We start from the raw sequence: 17671 nt of genomic DNA on the forward strand, positions 1-17671 counted from the left end.
CCCTCTTTCTCTGTCCCCATGTTCCCCAGCTTGTGCCCTGCACCTGTATGTACACCACTGTTCTCTTAAGGTCCCCCCTCACCATAGCTCACTCTCTCTGCATCTCTCTTTCTCTCTCCCTCCACCTGTCTGTTCTTCCTGCCCCCATCCCTTTCCATCTCTCTCCCATTTTTCTCTCTGACCCTCCGTCCTTCTGTCTGTCCTTCTTGTCCCTGTGCCTCACTTACCTCCACATCGTTCCCTCCCTGTCCCTGTCTGTTCTTCCCCGTTTCTCTCCCCCACCTCCCTGTCTCTTTCCCCTCACCTGTGTCTCTCCCCCTTGCCTTCTCTCCCCTTCCCCTTCACATCTGTGTTTCTGCACATCTCTCTCCATCTTTCTGGCTGCCTCTTTCCCTCTTTTTTCCCTCCTCTCTGCCTCTCCGCGTCCGACTCTCTCCAGCTGGGGCCCTTCCTACGACTCTATCCCATCTCCCTGTCTCTGTGTCTCCTGCTCTTCATCCCGTTCTGCTCTCCTGTCTCTGCCCACCTCTGCCCGACTCCCTGCCGCCAGCGCGGTCTCTGGTTGTCTCCATCTCTCTAGCCAGCTGCGCTTGTCCCCGTCTCTATGTCAGACTTCCTCTCCCTTTGTGTAGCTCCATCTCGGTCCCCGTCTCTTTGCTCCGCATCTCTCTCCCTCGCCATCCCTCCATCCTCTCTCCTCCTGCATCCCTCCATCCCTCCGTGCACCCTCCCACCTCCTCTCCATCCCTCCGGCGCCCAGGCCCGCCCCCTGCCCCCGCTCCCCCTCCCCCCTCCGAAAGGGTTAACTTTGGGGAAGGGCCCGGAGTCCCCGGATGGTGATGTCAGCGTGCCGGAGAGAAAGGACGAGGTGGCGGGGGGAGGCGGAGAGGAGGAGGAGGCGGAGGAGAGAGGGCGCGTGGGGGGGCGGGGGGGACCTCGGCCTGCAGCATCCGCCGGCCCGCACCTCAGACCCCCCCGACGGGGGGAGGCGCAGGAAGGGGGGGGCCGGCCAGAGACGGGCTGGGGAGGGGGGGCCGCGCAGCCCCCCCGGGCCATGCTGACTCCCGGGGCCTGACCCCCCCGGGCCAGCCCCCCCTCCCCTAGCTCCGCGGCCCGCCGACTGGGGGGGGCCCAGCCCAGCCCCCTGGGGACCCCCGGAGAGGTGGGGGGCAGCCGGGGGGGCCGGGACGGAGCTGTCGCCGGCCCCCACCGGAGGGACGGGGCGACCTGCCGCAGGGGGGGCGGCCGGGGGGCCGGTCGGACCGGGACCAAGGGCACCATGTCGTCCGGGGCCAAGGAGGGGGGCGGGGGCTCCCCCGCCTACCACCTCCCGCACCCACACCCACACCCACCCCAGCACGCCCAATATGTGGGCCCCTATCGGCTGGAGAAGACGCTGGGCAAAGGACAGACAGGTGAGTCAGGGGAGGGGACACCTGGGGTAGGGGCAGGAGAGCTGGGGGGCAGAGGGCGGGACTCATGGGTATTCAAAGGGCAGGGGCTGATTGCCCAGACCCTGGGGTCCCTCACAGAGAAGGGACTTGGGGTCCAGTGTGCTGGGTCCCCAGGATGGAGGGGGCTGGGGGTTTGGACTCCTGGGGGGAGGTGCTGAGGCCCAAAGGCTCCCACCTCACGGGGGCAGAAGTTGGAGGGGCTCCAGGGCCTCGGTGGGGAAGGGAGGCCGGCCTGCAGCAGCGGATCAGCCGGCACTGGGAGCTGAGGTCCTTGCTGCAGTATGCCGCGGGATGGGGGTGCACCCTGGGCAGCCGCTTCCCTCTGCACTGCTCTCTGGCTGAGGAGGGCCTCAGGCTCTCCTGGCAGGCTGTCCGGGTGACCAGCAGTGAGGCTAGGGTGATGGGGTCTGCAGCATTCTCCCCCTTCTCCAGCATGCAGGCTCAGTATGGGGAACAGGAACGGAAGGTGGAAAGGTGGATCTGAGAGTCAAATCTCCCAGGAGTGGTTGTGGAATCAGGGGTCATCCTTTGGCTGTTGCTAAACCCTGGCTCCAGCCGTGGCCTCTTTCCTGCCAGGTGGAGGGTGGGTGGGTGTGAAGCAGGATCTGCACACCCGTGTCCTAGGCAGGAGGTCCAGGGGTGGGCCCAGGATCTCTTGTGAAGCTGAGGGCATGAGGGAAGGGGAGAGGCTCAGACCTCAAGATCCTAGTGGTAGGAGTGTGAAGGTGTCACTGACCTGAATTCCTGAGTTATGGGGGAGGAAGGGACCATGGGGCCTGGACGCCTGGGTCTGAGGGAGGAGGGGCTGGGGGCCGTACTCCAGGCTCTGTGGCTTTGGGGCTTACCCTTGGGAAGTGGGCATACTCTTGGGGTTTGCATGCTCCCAACTACAGCTGCTATTAAAAGCAGATCAAGAAGGGGATTAAAAGGTCAGGGTTTAGGAGGAGGCGGACGGGGATGGTCCGGGAGGGGGGCAAACGTGAAAGTATATTCCTTGGGAGACATGGAGTCTCCAGAAGACTGAAGGGCAGAGAATTCAAGGAAGCGATGGGTTGAAAGAGAGAGAGGTTGAAGGTGGCAGTCGGGGAGACAACATGATGGAGACAGGGTGAGGAAAGATTCTGTGGAGAGATGGACTTGAAGGGTCACACCAGAAGGACAGAGAATCCGGGTGAGAACCAGGGGTGCCTGTGGAGGTGACGGCAGGTGGAGGGATGGACAATCAGAAGGGACAGAACAGGGGCGTCTGCCTGGCTCAGTCAGTAGAGCACACGACTCTTGGTCTTGGGGTTGTGAGTTCGAGCCCCACGTGGGTGTAGGGGGGGAAAAAATAAAGAAGGGACAGAACAGAATGTCCATGTCTACGGGCAACAGGAAGAAGAGAGTGTTTCGTGGGAATGGTAGCTGTCAGAGCCCTCAGCTCGGGTCAGGGTGATTCAGGCCACTGTCAAACAGCCAGCAGGGAAAGGAGGAGGAAAGTGGGGAGTAAGGGGGATGTAGGAGCCAGAGGCTGGGAGAGTGCTCTGGGAGCACACCCCACATTTTCAGTCCTGCTTCCTCAGGGCTGGTTAAACTCGGGGTCCACTGCATCACTGGCCAGAAGGTTGCCATCAAGATCGTGAACCGGGAGAAGCTGTCTGAGTCGGTGCTGATGAAGGTGTGTGTGCACTGGGGCAGGGTGTCCCTTTGGGGCTGGGGGGGGACGAGGGAGGCCATGCTGACCTCCATTCCTGTGTCTCCCACTGACCCCCAGGTGGAGCGGGAGATCGCCATCCTGAAGCTCATTGAACACCCACACGTCCTCAAGCTGCACGATGTCTACGAGAACAAGAAATATTTGTAGGTATTTATAGACACCCAGCCCCCCATGCACCCCCACCCCAAGTTCCTAGGGTGGGACCTTTCTGGAAACAAGGCCTGGAGGGGCCTGGAGAAACTTAAGCTCTCCTGGCTGGAGCCACTGAAGGGCCAGTCAGTCCCTTCGCTCCTGCACAGAACACCCTCCCACACACACATACACGCACACATAATCCTCCTTGTTCCCACACTGACTGGCCTGACCTGGCCTGACACTAAGGGCCAAATGTGCCCTAGCAACAGGACAGCCAAGTGTCAGCCATCCTGGTGGGGGACAGAGGTCCATCCTGGCCCTTCTTCCCCAGCCCCAGGCCCACGCCCTGCTGCACTGCAGGGAACACTCTCTACTAGATAATCCAGATGTCCTCAACTGGACCCAACTTGCTAAGGGCAGCTCCCCACCCTGCTCCTCTTTGCTGAGGCAATGGGGGCTTAGCAAAGCCTGAGGCTCAGTGAATCCTGCTTCTTCCTAAACCTACCCCCAACCTCTTGGAGCATTGCAGGCCCCCCTCCTCCTCCCACATAACTCTGGGTGCTATGATGGACACCCCAACAATGGCCTTCTATAGGAGTTCCCAGTCTGTATCTCAAAGTTGATTACCCCCCAGGAAGATGGGAGTGGAGTCCAGCTGCCCAGGGTACAGACAATAGGCCTTTGTCTGGACTCTGGTGACCCAAGGGACAGCTGGGCTGGGCAGTGGGTGAGGGGACAGACCCCTGCCCCCACCCCCGGATGAACTGACTCCAGGACCCATCAGATGCTGGGGAGGGTTTCCCCAGGCAGTAAGAGGCCCGGTCCCAGGTGCTCATGGGAATTGTAGTCCTCAGGCTTCCCCAGGTGTGGCGGCAGGGAGGGGCTTTGTCACCAGCTGGTGGAGCTATCACTCCCACTCCTCCACCTAGGTAGGCATAGGGGGTGGCCCATGGGAGTTTGGGCTTCACAGAGAACTATCAGCTTTCCAAGAGCTCATAGAAATTGCGCTTTTGTTCCCAGGGGCTGATGGGAATCAGAGTTTTAGCCTCCTGGGGCCTGATGGGATTTGGAGTCTTAAGGATCCAGGTGGCTGATGGGAATTAGGAGTCTGTGTCCCAGAGGCTTATGGGAGTTGGGCATTTTAAACCTCTCAGGAGCTGATGGGACTTGTAGTTTTTTATCTCATGGTTGTTGACTTAGATTGGTGCACACTGCGATTGTTATTGCCAGGAATTAATGAGAATTTGAGTTTCTTCATCCCTGAGGCTTACAGGAATGAGAGGCTTGGCTTTCCAGAAGCTAATGGGAGTAGGGGAGGAGGAGGTGTCTTTATTTCTCAGGGTCCTGTGAGAATTGAGGTGTTTCTCTCCTCCAGGTGCTAACGGAGTTGTCTTATCTCCTGAAATAACTAGGAGTCAAAGTATTGATACTCTAAAGTTGCCGTGGGAGTCTCTGCTGCCCAGAGCTGAGAGGAATTGAGTTTTGGGTTCCCAGAGGCTGATGGGAATTGGAGTCTCTTTTGCTCAGGGACTCATGGGAATTGGAGTCTCCTCCTCCTCCCAGGGACTCATGGGAATTGGAGTCTTCTCCTCCTCCCAGGGACTCATGGGAATTGGAGTCTTCTCCTCCTCCCAGGGACTCGTGGGCATTAGGAGTCTCCTCCTCCCAGGGACCCGTAGGAATTGGGATTCTCTGCTTCCAGGGGCCAGTGGGATTGAGGTCTTGTGCGGGGGTCCAGGGGATTGTGAAAGAGAGACCAGGCTCTTTGGTCCTCCACATGCCCCTTCCAGCCCTCTGCCCCCTCCACGTCCCCCAGGTACCTGGTTCTGGAGCACGTCTCTGGAGGTGAGCTGTTTGACTACCTAGTAAAGAAGGGAAGACTGACGCCCAAGGAGGCCCGGAAGTTCTTCCGCCAGATAGTATCGGCGCTGGACTTCTGCCATAGCTACTCCATCTGGTGAGGGGGCAGCTGGAGGGGAGGCCGGGATGAGCACTGCCCACAAGGCTCACTGGAAGCCAGTGTGGTGCAGCCCCAAAATAAATCTTTATTCCTTTTTAAAAATTGAGATAAAACTCACGTCTCATAAAATTCACCCTTTTAAAGTATACAATTCAGCAGTTTTTAGTACATCCAGTGTTGCGCATCGCTGCTATGTAATTGTAGAACATTTTCCTCACCCCCGAAATCATCACCTCGTACCCATGAAGCAAGCAGTCACCCCTCCAGCCCCCCTGCCCCCAGCCTCTGACGACCACCAATCTGCTTTCCGTCTCCATGGATTTGCCCATTCTGGACATTTCATATAAATGGAATCATACTATATGTGGTCTTCTCTGTCTGGCTTCTTTCACTCAGCAAAATGTTTTCAGGGTTCATCCATGTTGTAGCATGTGTCGGTATTTCCTTCCTTTTCGTGGCTGAATAATACTCCATTGTGTGGCTGCGCCGTATCTCGTCTATCCATTCCCCAGTTGATGGACACTTTAGTTGTTTCTCCTTTTTGGCTCTCGTAAATAATATGGACATGGGAACAATCAAGTACAAGTTTTGGTGTGAACCTGTGTTTTTGATTCTCGGGTATATCCCTGGGGGTGGAATTGTCAGGTCATGTGGGAACTCTGCTTAGCCTTCTGAGGAAGCGCCAGACCATTTTCCAAAGCAGCCGTACCCTTCACCATCCCCGCCAGCAGTCCACAAGGGTTCCAATCTCTGTGCATCCTTGCCAACACTTGTTATCGTTTGACTTTTTGATTATAGCCATTCTAGTGGGTATCAAGTGGCATCTCATTATTGTGGTTTTGATTTGCATTTCCCTGATGACTAATGACGTAGAACATCTTTTCGTGTGCTTATTGGCCGTTTGTTTATCTTCCTTGGAAAAATGTCTGTTCAGATCCTTTGCCCATTTTTTTACTGAGTTGTCTTTTTATTATTGAGTTGTAAGAGTTCTTTATTCTAGGAACAAGAGATAGCTCTAGGAATAACCCCTAAGAGTTCTTTTTTAAAATATTTTATTTATTTATTTGTCAGAGAGAGCACAAGTAGGCGCAGAGGCAGGAAGAGGGAGAAGCAGGCTCCCCGCTGAGCAAGGATCCCAACGCGTCGCTCGATTCCAGGACCCTGGGATCATGACCTGAGCCGAAGGCAGATGCTCAACCAACTGAGCCTCCCAGGCATTTCCTAAGAGTTCTTTATTCTAAGAACAAATCTTTTATTAACTGTATATTTTTCAAGTATTTTCTTCCAGTCTGTGACATACTTTTGAGTTTTAATTGTTTTTTAATTTTTTTAAAGTTTTTTATTTAAGTAATCTCTACACCCAACATGGAGCTCGAACTTATGACCCTGAGATCAAGAGTCACAGACTCGGGGCACCTGGGTGGCTCAGTTGGTTAAGTGTCTGACTTTGGCTCAGGTCATGATCTTGGGGTGCTGGAATGGAGCCCCGCATGGGGCTCTGCGCCCAGCGGGGAGTCTGCTTGTTCCTGTACCCCTCCCCCCACTCGTGCTATCTCTCTCTCTCTCTCAAATAAATAAAATTTCTAAAAGGGGGGGGAAGAGTTGCATGCTCTCCTGACTGAGCTAGCCAGGCTCCCCGCTTTTTTTTATAGCAATGTCTTGTGAAAAGCAAGTTTTAAATTTTGATAAATTCAAGTTTATATCTTCTTTTTTTTTTTTAACAATTTATGCCTTTTCTGCCCTATCTATAAATCTTTGCCCAGCTCAAGGTCCCTAAGGCTTCCTCCTACATTTTCTTCTGGAAATTATATAGTTTTAGCTCTTGCATTTTGGCCTGGGATACATTTCAAATTAATTTTTGTCTGTGATGGGAGGCAAGGGTTGAGGTTCATTTTTTTGTTTTGTTTTGTTTTGTTTTTTGTTTTCTGGCATGTGAATGTCCATATGAAAAGATTGTCCTTTCCTCACTGAATGGCCTTCAGCTCCTCTTTCAGCCTCATTTGCTTGCGCCCCTTCCCTCTCTGGGATGGGGATTGGAGCTGGGGTGGGTGTCAGGGTGGAGGGGCTCCAAGGTGGGGATAAAGCTTGGTGATGGAAAGAAAGGCAACCCATTTAAATTGTCAACACCTCCCGATTGACACGACCCAGTCAAAACCCTGACATTACAAGCGCTGACCTCTAGGGGGCAATAGTCAACATATTTAACAACAAGTGTGACCCAGTTACTGACCACTTCCAACAGGAACTGTAGAATCCTCAGGCCCCACCTCCCCCCAGACATCAACCCTTAAAACTTGAGGAGTTTTGCTCCAGGGGAGAGGGCTGGTGTCTCCAGGGAGGGACCAGTGACTAGCTTGGGGTGACCATATTCTTATTATTCGGTATGGAAGTATTTCAATATTTCAGTAGCTCAACATTAGCCCTCTTACTTCCTTGGTACATATTCAAATATTTGTGGATAAAATGATACACTGTCTGGGGCCTCCTACGAAATAATCCAGCGGAGGAAGGAAAGAGTATGTATGGGTAGAGATGAGGGAAGACTTGCCCTGCGTTGATAAAGGTGAGGCTGGGGGGTGGGTACTTGGGGCTTCCTTATATTCTTCTCACTACTTGGGAGCATGTTTGAAATTGTCCATAATAGTTTCCAGAAGTGCTCGCCTCTGAGAGATAGCAAACGGGGCCTCAGCCTCCAGGAGGAGGGCAGAGGCCTGAGCCCCACCTGCCTGTCTCAGCCACAGAGACCTGAAGCCCGAGAACCTGCTTTTGGATGAGAAAAACAACATCCGCATCGCAGACTTTGGCATGGCGTCCCTGCAGGTGGGGGACAGCCTCCTGGAGACCAGCTGTGGGTGAGTGGGGGCCTGGCCTCCGTAGTCCCGGGGAGGGGGCGAGAAGCCCACCAGAGGCTCACACCGCCTCTCTCCCGCAGGTCCCCCCACTATGCGTGTCCGGAGGTGATTAAGGTGAGTGAGCAGGTGGAGAGGAGGGAGGAGTGGGGGGAGCATGGTGGAGAGACCCTGTCATGGCTGGGCCTTCTCCTTTCCAGGGGGAGAAGTATGACGGCCGCCGGGCAGATATGTGGAGCTGTGGAGTCATTCTCTTTGCCCTGCTTGTGGTAAGGGGCCCCTCACCTCTCCTGCCCCATTTTCTAGAACAGTCCTGCCTGGTGGGAGCACAGAACATTAAGTTCCATCTTTCCCTCAGGGGTTGTCTTCCAAATATTTAACTGGTATCAGGAAGGTGGGAAGTATGAACCAACAGACCAAGATCCTGTTGGCACCCTCCCCCCTGCCCCTACCTCTGTGCTCAGAGCTAACCATTGAGTCACAGCACTGTGAGCTAGTCCAGGGTGTCCCAGAAAGGGACGGGGCAGCCGGGAGCCCTTGGGCGGCTTGGGACAGTGGCTGTTCTAGGGTGTTTGTTGCAATATGGTAATAACGAGTATCATCAGACCAGGCCTGTCAGCCTGGCTGTTCCCCCAGGGCCTTTGCACCTGCTCTTCTCTGCCTAGAACGCTCTTCCATCCCTACCAGTCCCGTTGCTCATCTAGTTCACACCTAGACTTCTCTTCGCTCCCACTTCTCCCCCCACCCCTCACGAGGTCAGACCTTCTGGGGCGAGGCTCTGTCCTTCCTGGTGACTATCAGAGTTGCCATTGTGCGTTGAGTTGTGCGGTTTCTCCTTCCCTTCTACATCATCAGCTCCCAGAAGTCAGGGCTTTTGTCTTTGTGTGTTTTATTCTGTTGGGTCACCATCGTGACCCGAGTTGGCATGTAGTCAGTCCTCCTTAACAGTGGCACGAATAAATTGGTGGTTTACTCTGTGCCAGGCACTGTTCCAAGCACATTACCTCATGCACTTCTCTTGAAAACCCTAGAGACGAAAAGTGACTGGCCCACAGGCACACTTCTGGACAGTGGCAGGGCTGGGATCAGTGTTTGGTCTCATCACCACTAGCCTATGTGACACGGAGGGGACCAAGGCTGAACTGGTGCGCCTGGGGCTCACAGCTCCCCCAGGGAAGATTGACCGAGAGAGACAGCGAGAGAGGGAACACAAGCAGGGGGAGTGGGAGAGGGAGAAGCAGGCTTCCCACTGAGCAGGAAGCCCGATGCAGGGCTCGATCCCAGGACCCTGGGACCATGACCTGAGCCGAAGGCAGTCGCTTAACCGACTGAGCCACCCAAGCGCCCCTGTTGGTGATTTTAAATCGTCCTGCCGCAGAGTGCCGTTGTGCGTTCCTAAGGACGGGAAGGTTGTTTTGTCCATCACAGAGAAAATACCTGTGTTAGATAAGCTTCTTTCCAGCCTGAGTTCGAATGCTGCTGGCCACGTGTTCAATGTCAACAAATTGTCTGTCTTAGTCTGGTCTCCTACAACAAAGGTAGATGGGGCGGCGTGAACTTACTTCTCACTGTTCTGGAGGCTGGGAAGTGTAGAATCCAGGTGCCAGGCTGACAACAAACACTCGGCCACATTGAATGAGACAGACAAGTGGAAGTCACATCCAGGCTTCCTGGCCCTAGACCAGCATTGCGGGGTGCCCCTTTCCTCCTCTCCCCTACACCCTGCATCCTCTGTCCAGAGGCCTCTGACACCAGGGGCAACACCTGGAAAAGCCCTCAGAGACTCATGCTGTCACCCCTGCAAGTCTTTGTCCAGCATCATCTCCTCCGAGACCCCTTCCCCGACTCCCTTGCTAGACCCGGCTCCCCTCTCTCGCTACCTGCTCGCTCTGCTCGTGTTTCCTCATCGCACGGACTCCCACCTGTCTCATTCCATGTGTCCCTTTGTTGTTCGCTTGCCCTCCCACTACTCATCCAACAGCCACTGCTTATTAATCCGTGTGTGCCAGGCACTGTTCTGGACAAAGCTCCGTGGGGCCAGGAACCTGCTGTCCCCTGCTCCATCCCTCGCGGCCAGATCAGAACCTGGGACATAGCAGGGTGTCTGCATCATGACATGGCTGCTAAAGTTCATTCATTCACTGGGGTCTCGCAATCTAGGGTGTGAGCTGTAGGAGGGCGAGGGCTTGTTTTGTCTGTTATGAGAGCCCTGACCCAAAACGGATGCTCACCTTTTGTTGAACGAACGCGTGAGGATTACCCCTCCTGAAACTGGTCTGGGGAGAAACCTGTTTTTAAGATGCAGCCTCAAGCTGCAACCCCAGCCTCTTAAGCCCTGGAGCCTGACTTGTCTGTTGCCAAATCCTTGCTCTGCCACTTACCAGCTCAGAGGCCTTGGGCAAATTGCTGGACAGCTCCATGCCTCAGTTTCCCCCATGTAAAGTGGGATAATAATAGTCCCCTGCCTCCCAGTGCTTGTGGCAAGGACTAAATGTCCTGATTTGTCAAGTGCTTAGGCTCTCGCCTGGAACATCCCAAGCTCTATGTAAGGGGTCCTGTTATTTCTCACTCAGGGGGCTCTGCCCTTTGATGATGACAATCTCCGTCAGCTGCTGGAGAAGGTGAAACGGGGCGTCTTCCATATGCCCCACTTCATCCCTCCAGACTGCCAGAGCCTCCTGAGAGGGATGATCGAAGTGGAGCCTGAGAAAAGGCTCAGTGTGAGTTGGGGGGGGCGGTGGGTCATGAGGACAGAATCCCTAGAGGGGGCGCATGAGGCTGGATTTCCAGGACCTGCCTGTCAGTCCCCGGGGTCGCTGAATGAGCTCCAAACTGGGGAGGACCCCTACAGCGGCGGCGGGGGGGGGGGTGCCACTGTGCATGCGGGCCATGTCCCAGGCCTGTCTCAGGCCTGTCCCCGGTAGTCGCGGGTCGAGGCGCTCAGTCGCCACTAGGGGAAGACCTAAGCTGTCATCCTGCCCCTGGTGGAGAGGAGGGGACACTGTTAGGGACCCCCAACGCCACCTCATCAACTTTCCTTGCGGCCTACTGTGTTCATAGGACCTCATTTCTGCTTCTCTCCTCCCTCAGCTGGAGCAAATTCAGAAACATCCCTGGTACCTGTGAGTATGGGACAGCTGAGCACCTGGGTCCCTGGGGGAGAAAGGGAGGGGGCCCAAACATCAAGGGTCCCCGGCAGGAGAACCAGCTAGAGGGTGGGATACCAGGGTTCCTCAATGAGGAGGGGCTAGGGACTCAGATTTCTGGGTCCTAGGGGAAGAGGACACAGGCGGAGCAGGGGCTGGGAGCCGGGACTCCTGGGTTCCCAAGAGAGGAGCAGGTTGGGGCCCAGGACACCTGCGTCTCAGGTGGAGAGGGCTCGAATCCTGGACGCCCGGCCCGGTCCCCTGTAACGTTTCTCCCCCTCCCCAGGGGCGGGAAACACGAGCCGGACCCTTGCCTGGAGCCAGCCCCAGGCCGCCGGGTGGCCATGCGGAGCCTGCCATCGAACGGAGAGCTGGACCCCGACGTCCTGGAGAGCATGGCCTCGCTGGGCTGCTTCAGGGACCGCGAGCGGCTGCACCGCGAGCTGCGCAGCGAGGAGTAAGGCCCCCTGCCCCAACGCGCACCAGCGGTCCACGTCCCACGAGCCGCCGCAGGGCCCCAGCCAGCCAGCAGAGGGCGCGCCCAGGCCCCGCGCACGCGCAGACTCCCTGGGGCGTGGCGCCCAGGTCGCTGGATGGGGCGTGGCTTAAAGTTCCCACGTGGAGCTGTCCCCGGAGGGACCACGAGGGGGCGGTAGGACCGGCAGAAAAAAGACAAGATGCTGCAGAGTATCGCCAGGCGCTGAGACAGACTTAGTGCCCCACGCAGTGCTTACAAGTAGTAAGTGCTCAGTTATTAGGTGTTACTACGGCTAAGTAAGGGTCAGATGTACGCCGACACAAAAAAGCTAGCCATGTTGATGCCTAGGAAGATGGACCCATGGACAGAGGTATGGGTGTACCAAGTCCCCGAGAGCCACAGCTGCAGGGAGGGGGTGAGACCTCTGGAGCCCGACCCCGGACCCCAATCCCCTCCTACCCCCTCCCTTCCCTTGCCATCAGGGAGAACCAAGAAAAGATGATCTACTATCTGCTTTTGGATCGGAAGGAGCGGTATCCCAGCTGTGAGGACCAGGACCTGCCTCCCCGGAATGACGTCGGTGAGAAGGCAGGGCTGGGGGTCCAGACCCCGGACTCCGAAGGGAGGAAGGGGCTGCAAGCCCGTAGCTTCTGTGTTTAGACGCCCTCCCCCCCCCGCCCCGACTTGCTCCGTGGCCTTGTCAAAAGTCTGCACTCCGGGCCTCCGTTCCCCCACGGGCACCAGTGCCACGCACGGCTGCGCGAAGCCGGCTTCTGATGGGGCTGAAACTCTCCGCCCTCAGACCCCCCTCGGAAACGTGTGGATTCCCCCATGCTGAGCCGTCACGGGAAGCGGCGGCCAGAGCGGAAGTCCATGGAAGTTCTGAGCATCACGGATGCTGGGGGCGGCGGCTCCCCCGTGCCCACCCGACGCGCCCTGGAGATGGCCCAGCACAGTCAGAGGTGGGAGCCACCGCCCCTCCCGCGGACCCACAGTGTGGGTGGGGAGGGGGTTCGGGGTTCTAGCCCCAGCTCCACCGCAGTGGCCCCTCTCCGGGCCTCAAGTCCGCATCGCAAAGGCGTGTGGAAGGGAGAGGACATCTGCGCCTTGCGAAACCCACACACCTGATTAAAAATCATCATCATCATCATCATCATCATCATCATCATCATCGTCTCTCCTGGAAACAGATCCCGCAGTGTCAGTGGAGCCTCCACCGGTCTGTCCTCCAGCCCTCTCAGCAGCCCAAGGGTAAGCCCCAAGTCATTCGGAAGGGGTAAGGGGGTGAAGACGCTGGAGCCGAGATTGAGCAGCAGGAACTACAACTCCCATGAAGTCTTGAGGCATTGCCTCTCTGTCCCTAAAGGGCCCCCAGCCCTAAGGCCGCATAAGTATTTTAGTACATTGGGCATTTCCACCTCCGATAGGATTGGGGTTTTAGTGTGTTTCAAGGGTTCGTTTAGGCGCGGAACAAAAGCTAATTGAGCGCCTACTGTGTACCAGTCACTGTGCTACAGCAGTGAACATGATAGAAAAAGTCTCTGTCCCCCTAACGATGTGGGTTGGGAGGGGGAAAAAAAAAAAAAAATCACTGGACTACAAGTTCCAGCATGCATCGGGACCCACCTCCGTGAGTATGTGCGAATGGGGTTCCTAGAGGCTCCTGGGAGTTGTAGTTCGCCATCTCACCCTTCTCCACTCTTCCACAGAGTCCTGTCTTTTCCTTCTCACCTGAGCCCGGGGCCGGAGATGAGGCTCGGGGCGGGGGCTCCCCGACTTCCAAAACGCAGACGCTGCCTTCTCGAGGCCCCAGGGGTGGGGGCGCCGGGGAGCAGCCCCCACCCCCCAGTGCCCGTTCCACGCCCCTGCCTGGTCCCCCAGGCTCCCCGCGCTCCTCTGGGGGTACCCCCTTGCATTCGCCCCTGCACACGCCCCGGGCCAGTCCCACTGGGACGCCGGGAACGACGCCACCCCCAAGCCCCGGCGGTGGAGTCGGGGGAGCCGCCTGGAGGAGTCGTCTCAACTCCATCCGCAACAGCTTCCTGGGCTCCCCTCGCTTTCACCGGCGCAAGATGCAGGGTACAGGGTCCCTGAGGGTGCAGGGGCTGGGGGCCCGGATTCCCACCTCCTGAGAGGAGATGGGGCTGGGAGTAGAAATTCAGGTGTTGGAGAGAGGGGGTGTGGCTTCCAGCGCTGGAGGAGGAGCCTCTGTGAAGGACACCTCCCTTCAGTGCCCTGGCTCATCTTCCCATTGGCTCATGGCGAGCAAGTTCCACCCTCAGAGGACATGGCCTAACAGGGCTTGGCTAGCATCCCCAGAAGGACTACCGAGCAGCATGCCATTTGGGGTTTAGTTACTGGGAGGTGCATGGGCACCGGGATCTGGAACCTCTGGTTGGAGGGGACTGCTGGCCCGCGTGCTGGACCCCAGGATGATGGGCAAGTGTTGACCATACTCTCCCCTCCCTCCCCGCCCCCCAGTCCCCACTGCCGAGGAGATGTCCAGTTTGACGCCAGAGTCCTCTCCAGAGTGAGTCTGACAGGGAAGGGAAGTGAGAGGATGGGGGAAGGGTTTATTCCCTGAGCCCCGTCCTGACTCACCTTCTAACCATCCCTTTTCACTCAGGTTGGCAAAACGCTCCTGGTTTGGGAACTTCATCTCCTTGGACAAAGAAGAACAAATATTCCTTGTGCTAAAGGACAAACCTCTCAGCAGCATCAAAGCGGACATCGTCCATGCCTTCCTGTCGGTGAGGGGCCTGGGTCTTACTGTGTCCTGGCCAGCACAGGACTACAAGTCCCAGCAGCCCCTGGGGTCCACTGCCTTCGCGCTGGCGTGACTGCCTCCTGAGGCTCATGGGTTCTGTAGTTTTCCGTTCAGAGTTGGGTTGGGTCACTGTAGGGGCGGGAGGTGGAGAGGTTTACTGTACCCTGGGGCCTGGAGGTGGTGCAACTCCCTAGAGTTTGGTGAGCTGCCATTCCCCCATCACCAGGTCTGAGATTAGCAGACGGAACCACTTTTTCCACTGGGCCCTCTGGTTCTTGCTCTAGGAGCTAGTGGGACTTACAGGTTTTGAGACAGATATGGTAATGCCTGTGGAGGCAGAGAAGTTTGTATCATGTGATTCTGGAGCCTGGGGCTGACGCCTAGATGTGAAAGTCCCTGTTATCAGCCATTCCTCTGATACCGTTTAGAGTTGGACACGAAAACTACAAGTCCCAGCAGGCAGTGGGACCTCCCCCCGGCTTTTCTGTTATTCTTTTCCCCCTGGTGGCTGATGGAACTTGTAGTTCCTTGGGCAAAGGTAGTCGTGGTTCTCCATTCCCTGGAATCACCCCCTCCTTTCGTCCCCCGCCTGTCTCAGATCCCCAGCCTGAGTCACAGTGTGCTGTCACAGACCAGCTTCAGGGCCGAGTACAAGGCCAGTGGCGGCCCCTCCGTCTTCCAGAAGCCCGTCCGATTCCAGGTGGACATCAGCTCCTCAGAGGGTCCAGAGCCTTCCCCACGACGGGACAGCAGTGGTGGTGGTGGCATCTACTCCGTCACCTTTACGCTCATCTCCGGTAAGCGTCCCTTGGCTAGAGACTGCCTCCACCCTGGTGTGTGGGATGCGCAAGACAGCTGAGCTGGGACAGTGGCCCCCTCATTCAGACCCTCACATTCTGTCCTTCCCCCTTTTCTCAGTGACATTTCATGGACTTTTTTTTTTTTAAGATTTTATTTATTTGAGAGAGAGACAGGGCACAAGTCAGGTGGAGGGGCAGAGGGAGAAGCAGACTCCCCGCTGAGCAGGGAGCCTCATGCGGGGCTCGATCCCAGGACCGAGATCATGACCTGAGCTGAAGGCAGACGCTTAGCGGACTGAGCCACCCAGGCGCCCCTTCATGGACATTTATGATGTTCCAAGTGCTTCACATGCACTATTTCACTGAAGCTTCCCAGCAGCCTTTGAGGTATTAGTGCTTACCCACTTGACAGAGGAGAAAACAGAGTCCTGTTGAGGTAAATGGACCTGACAGAGCCGGGCTCAGCCCAGCCCTGCTGACACTGAAGGGCAAAGACGTGGCTCGCCGCGGTCCAGTGTCTTGCTGCGCCCAGAGCAGACATCACCGGTCCATCGCGGCACTTCTTCCTGCGGAGCGCAGCTCCAGCCTCAGAAACTGCAGGCCGCCATGACCCATCAAGAGTTGGCACCAGAGATGAAAACCCAGAAACGTCTTGCTTCCGATTCGGCTTGCTTCCCGGGCCCTGATGAGAAGAGTCTGAATAACAAGAGATGCTTCTGTGTGCTACCCTTGTTAGCGGTCTTATTGAGTCACAGTTGGGGGATGAGCTTGCTCCCAGACTTTCCTGCCAGTGTTACATCACTAAAATGAATTACAGTGCATTTCTGTTCCCCTTCCCTTAAAGATTAATACGCAGGACTTACTCGATTTTAAGATTTTTCTTTCACTTCCAGTTCATTTTTCTTATATTTCTGGCTCTTCACGGCCTCAGCTAGAAACTAACAAGTAACACAACCTATTTAAATAGAAAGCCACACCCATCATTATTTTAACTCCAATCTTTCTTAGCCCCATTTGCAAATGGTGGGTTTATGCCTGGCCCCAACACAGGGCAGCCAGCAAGTTGAGACCAAGAGGAGGAGAGTCCTTTGCTGGGTTCCACAGGGTGGGGGGGCCTTCCCTGTCCCTGTCCCCAAGTCAGTCCATCTCCGTATCCCCTCCAGGTCCCAGCCGTCGGTTCAAGCGAGTTGTGGAGACCATCCAGGCACAGCTGCTGAGCACTCACGACCAGCCCTCCGTGCAGGCCCTGGCAGGTGGGAGGCAGGGGCCGAGGCCATGTGTCCCTCCTTTATCCCGTGGGCTGGAGGGGAGACCGCCTGCTGAGCAAGTGCCCCAGGGCTTTGGTTTGTGGGCGAGGATCACAAGTTCTCAGAGAGGCTGGGGTCTAAGCTCCATCCAGGGAACAGGGCCATCCCAACCTGAGAAGGCCTCCTGGCTAGGGAGGGCACCTCCAGGGATCCCTCAGAGGTTGACTAGTCTCTGTGTTGCGCTCGTGGAACTGGCTAACAAAAGTTTGGGAACGGTGTTCTGGAGAAGGGCAGTCGACCATCCGGATTTGTTCAGATCGCCCAAACAACCCCCTGTGGGCTCCCCTGTGCCCTGTTGCTGAGGAGCGTTTCCCCTAACAACCAGGAGAGCAGAAGGCAAGGGGACCTCTGGCTGTGATCTGGGGACTCGAATGGGACCTGCTGCTGTGACAAGCTGTCCCTTAGTGGATAGCGTCATAGCCAGAGTCCGTGAGAAAGCCCCCTGGAGTCGGGCCTCTGGGTCTCACTGGGACTAAGTTGGCCCAGTTTCCTAAGCCACAGGGGCCGGAGGGGCCCAGGATGCATGACCTGCTTGCTGTCCATGACCTTGCCAGGTCTGGTTGCAGATGGGTGTCCTCCTGGCAGCCATCCCCCCAGGCTTCCGGCCCCGCAGTGGGGGCCCTTAGCCTCACCATGATGTCGCTGGAACGTGTTCCTTGGGGTTCGGCAGCCTTGAGGTTCCTGAGGCCACACTGCTTCCTTCTCCACAGATGAGAAGAACGGGGCCCAGACCCGGCCTGCTGGCACCTCACCCAGAAGCCTGCAGCCCCCACCCGGCCGCCCAGACCCAGAGCTGACCAGCTCTCCCCGCCGAGGCCCCGCGAAGGACAAGAAGCTCCTGGCCACCAACGGGACCCCTCTGCCCTGACCCCAGGGGGCCGGGGAAGGAGGGGAGCCCCCTCCACCCCCCTTCCCTGCCCCCCAACTGTGAATCTGTAAATAGGGCCCAAGGAGTATGTAGGGAGGGGAGAGATACAACAAACCCGGCCTTGCCCTACAGGGATGGGGCTCAGGGGGCCGTGCCCAATGGGGGGTGGTTCTAGGGGGGGCCGAGGGCGGGGGAGCTGTTTCTATTTTAT

General features: G+C 56.8%; 1 protein-coding gene across 2 annotated transcripts; it reads left to right on the top strand.

Moving 5' to 3' along the window:
• Positions 1-1264: 1264 nt before the first annotated feature.
• BRSK1 (BR serine/threonine kinase 1) lies at positions 1265-17601 on the top strand. 2 transcript variants are annotated; one of them, XM_036096884.2, is made up of 19 exons: positions 1265-1415; positions 3017-3111; positions 3208-3293; positions 5102-5242; positions 7981-8097; positions 8178-8211; positions 8295-8363; positions 10668-10814; positions 11185-11216; positions 11527-11697; positions 12201-12298; positions 12521-12680; positions 12909-12969; positions 13428-13797; positions 14200-14248; positions 14345-14468; positions 15084-15282; positions 16449-16538; positions 17303-17601. In XM_036096884.2, exons 1-19 carry the CDS (start codon positions 1280-1282, stop codon positions 17458-17460), a joined length of 2337 nt encoding a protein of 778 aa, XP_035952777.1. In that variant the 5' UTR covers positions 1265-1279; the 3' UTR covers positions 17461-17601. The 2 variants fall into 2 exon arrangements, with proteins under 2 accessions (XP_035952777.1, XP_035952778.1); XM_036096885.2 differs by lacking the exon at positions 1265-1415 and having other exon boundaries at positions 3208-3297.
• The last annotated feature ends 70 nt before the right edge of the window (positions 17602-17671 follow it).

This window comes from Halichoerus grypus, chromosome 15, assembly GCF_964656455.1.
Source record: "Halichoerus grypus chromosome 15, mHalGry1.hap1.1, whole genome shotgun sequence".
NCBI lineage: Eukaryota > Metazoa > Chordata > Mammalia > Carnivora > Phocidae > Halichoerus > Halichoerus grypus.

Bases quoted from the DNA above. Each gene is read 5' to 3' on its own strand.
- BRSK1 (XM_036096884.2), top strand. From the start codon at position 1,280: ATGTCGTCCGGGGCCAAGGAGGGGGGCGGGGGCTCCCCCGCCTACCAC. The intron at 10,815-11,184 runs GTGAGTTGGGGG...CTCCTCCCTCAG, and splicing joins AGCCTGAGAAAAGGCTCAGT to CTGGAGCAAATTCAGAAACA. The intron at 12,681-12,908 runs GTGGGAGCCACC...TCCTGGAAACAG, and splicing joins ATGGCCCAGCACAGTCAGAG to ATCCCGCAGTGTCAGTGGAG.